The sequence below is a fragment of the Prunus dulcis genome, chromosome 3 (assembly GCF_902201215.1).
Source record: "Prunus dulcis chromosome 3, ALMONDv2, whole genome shotgun sequence".
Lineage (NCBI taxonomy): Eukaryota > Viridiplantae > Streptophyta > Magnoliopsida > Rosales > Rosaceae > Prunus > Prunus dulcis.
In genome coordinates this window covers 2050459-2052179 of record NC_047652.1, presented here as the reverse complement: position 1 = coordinate 2052179, position 1721 = coordinate 2050459, and the positions used below count along the sequence as shown (strand labels likewise).

The window sequence follows — 1721 nt, the reverse complement described above, 5'->3', positions numbered from 1 at the left end:
CTCTCCATTTTGGTAAGGATGACAGGACTTGTGTTTCCTGGTACCTCAGCACATTGCCTTACGGATTACATAAACTCCGTGAAGCTTGGAAAGGGGCACACGCGCATCATTCAGGTGTCCTCTTCCTAAATTGTTTTTCCTTCAAATAATGCTAGATTTCTGTTATTAAGTCATGGGGTCAAGTGATTGGAATGCCTTCAGCCTTGGATCATCATTTGATAATATGGCATTGCATTTGTAGTCCAAGAGTGTCTATATTGGTTTTGGTTTAACACTGATTTTGTTGTTGAAAAGAATGTGGAAAGGCAGATCTATCTACTCATTGAAGAATTTGAATAGATTCACCAACAGATATATTTAGATGCTGTCTGTGGATTGTCCAAAGTCCAAAGAAAAAGCCCAGAATATTTTCACTCATGTTCAATCTTTGACACATTACCGAAAAAAGAAGCAACAATCTTCATTGAAGTGGCTACAAAATTCAATGTGTATTTCTCTTATGCAAGAGCAAACCATACATGTTATCCCAAAAAAACACCAAAAAAGAGAAAAATTCCCCTGTTTGAGGTGGTTTATTAGTTTGAAGTTTCCTAATTATTACACAAAAACAGTTGGTCCCCTTGTACATATGAAAATTTGCAAGAAATAAATACTAGGAAAATGCATTCCTTACTTTTAGCTCCCAAAGAATTGACAAGCATTACATAGATCACCTATTTCCATCCCCAGAAACTCTTTTAAGTTGTAACCAAAGGTCAATTTCTTTTGCAGATGCCCAACATCAATCATGTGCAACTGCTGATGAGTTTCTTTTCACCGGAAAATTGAATGATACTATTTCCATGTATTGGCTTCAGACAGTATGGGCTGATTGAATAACACCTAAGTCCAGATTCTTGAGCCTCACTACAGATTCTACATGTCCTCTCAGAGTGTGTATCTCTCCCAGCCTGTGAAATTAATGTGGCATTTAACCAATTACATATTAGCAAGATGGGATGAAATCCAACCTGTAAAAATGCAACAGAAAATGGCAGTTTGTATTACCTGGCTATTTCAGCACGCCGCCTGGCCTGTTCTGCGATCAAAGAAGATCGCTTGCCGGTCTTATTGATCTCCATGTCTGCCAACCCTTGTAAACTTCTCTGAGAAAGTACCCACTTGGCTGCCCTATCTTCTTTCCCATAATCTTTCTTAGAAGTGAAAGCCGTCTGTTAAAAATAAAAAGTACATAAAAATCAGAAGTTGTCATTTCAAGCCAGGGCTTGTTCCTCATAGAAACAAATGATAGCAGCAAATTTTAATGGAACTTAGAACATTGCACAAACCTTCCTATCAAACAATAGATTCCAGGCATCTCCACTCAAGCCGTAGCGAATTGCAAATTTGATGATATCCAGGGGAATGTAGAAAATCAAACTGTACAACCATATGACACCAGCCCATCCCCATCCAATGCCACTGATATAAGCAAAGCTGATTCTTGCATATACAGCAATCAAAGTAGCCACCTAAACATGAGAGAATTTATTTATTTATTTTTTCAATAAATGAAAATGTAATTCAGCTTTGGTTTTGTTACCTTGAAAATCGAGTTTAATGCATATATTTAAGAGTTGATTTGCATAAGTCATACCAGTTGAGCCAGCACAAATGCGCACATCAAGAGAGTTCCAGGCCTCTCAAGAAATGACCATCCCTGGCTTCTTGTAACAAATATG

General features: G+C 37.7%; 1 protein-coding gene across 1 annotated transcript in view; it reads right to left on the bottom strand.

Moving 5' to 3' along the window:
* Positions 1-440: 440 nt before the first annotated feature.
* LOC117621051 (ATPase 10, plasma membrane-type-like) overlaps positions 441-1721 on the bottom strand; it is a 6632-nt gene continuing 5351 nt past the window's right edge. The window contains 4 exon segments of the mRNA XM_034351310.1: positions 441-950; positions 1048-1211; positions 1329-1511; positions 1637-1721. The exon segment at positions 1637-1721 is cut by the window's right edge and continues 8 nt beyond it. Of these exon segments, the coding sequence (XP_034207201.1) occupies positions 854-950; positions 1048-1211; positions 1329-1511; positions 1637-1721 (529 nt within the window). The 3' untranslated portion in view covers positions 441-853.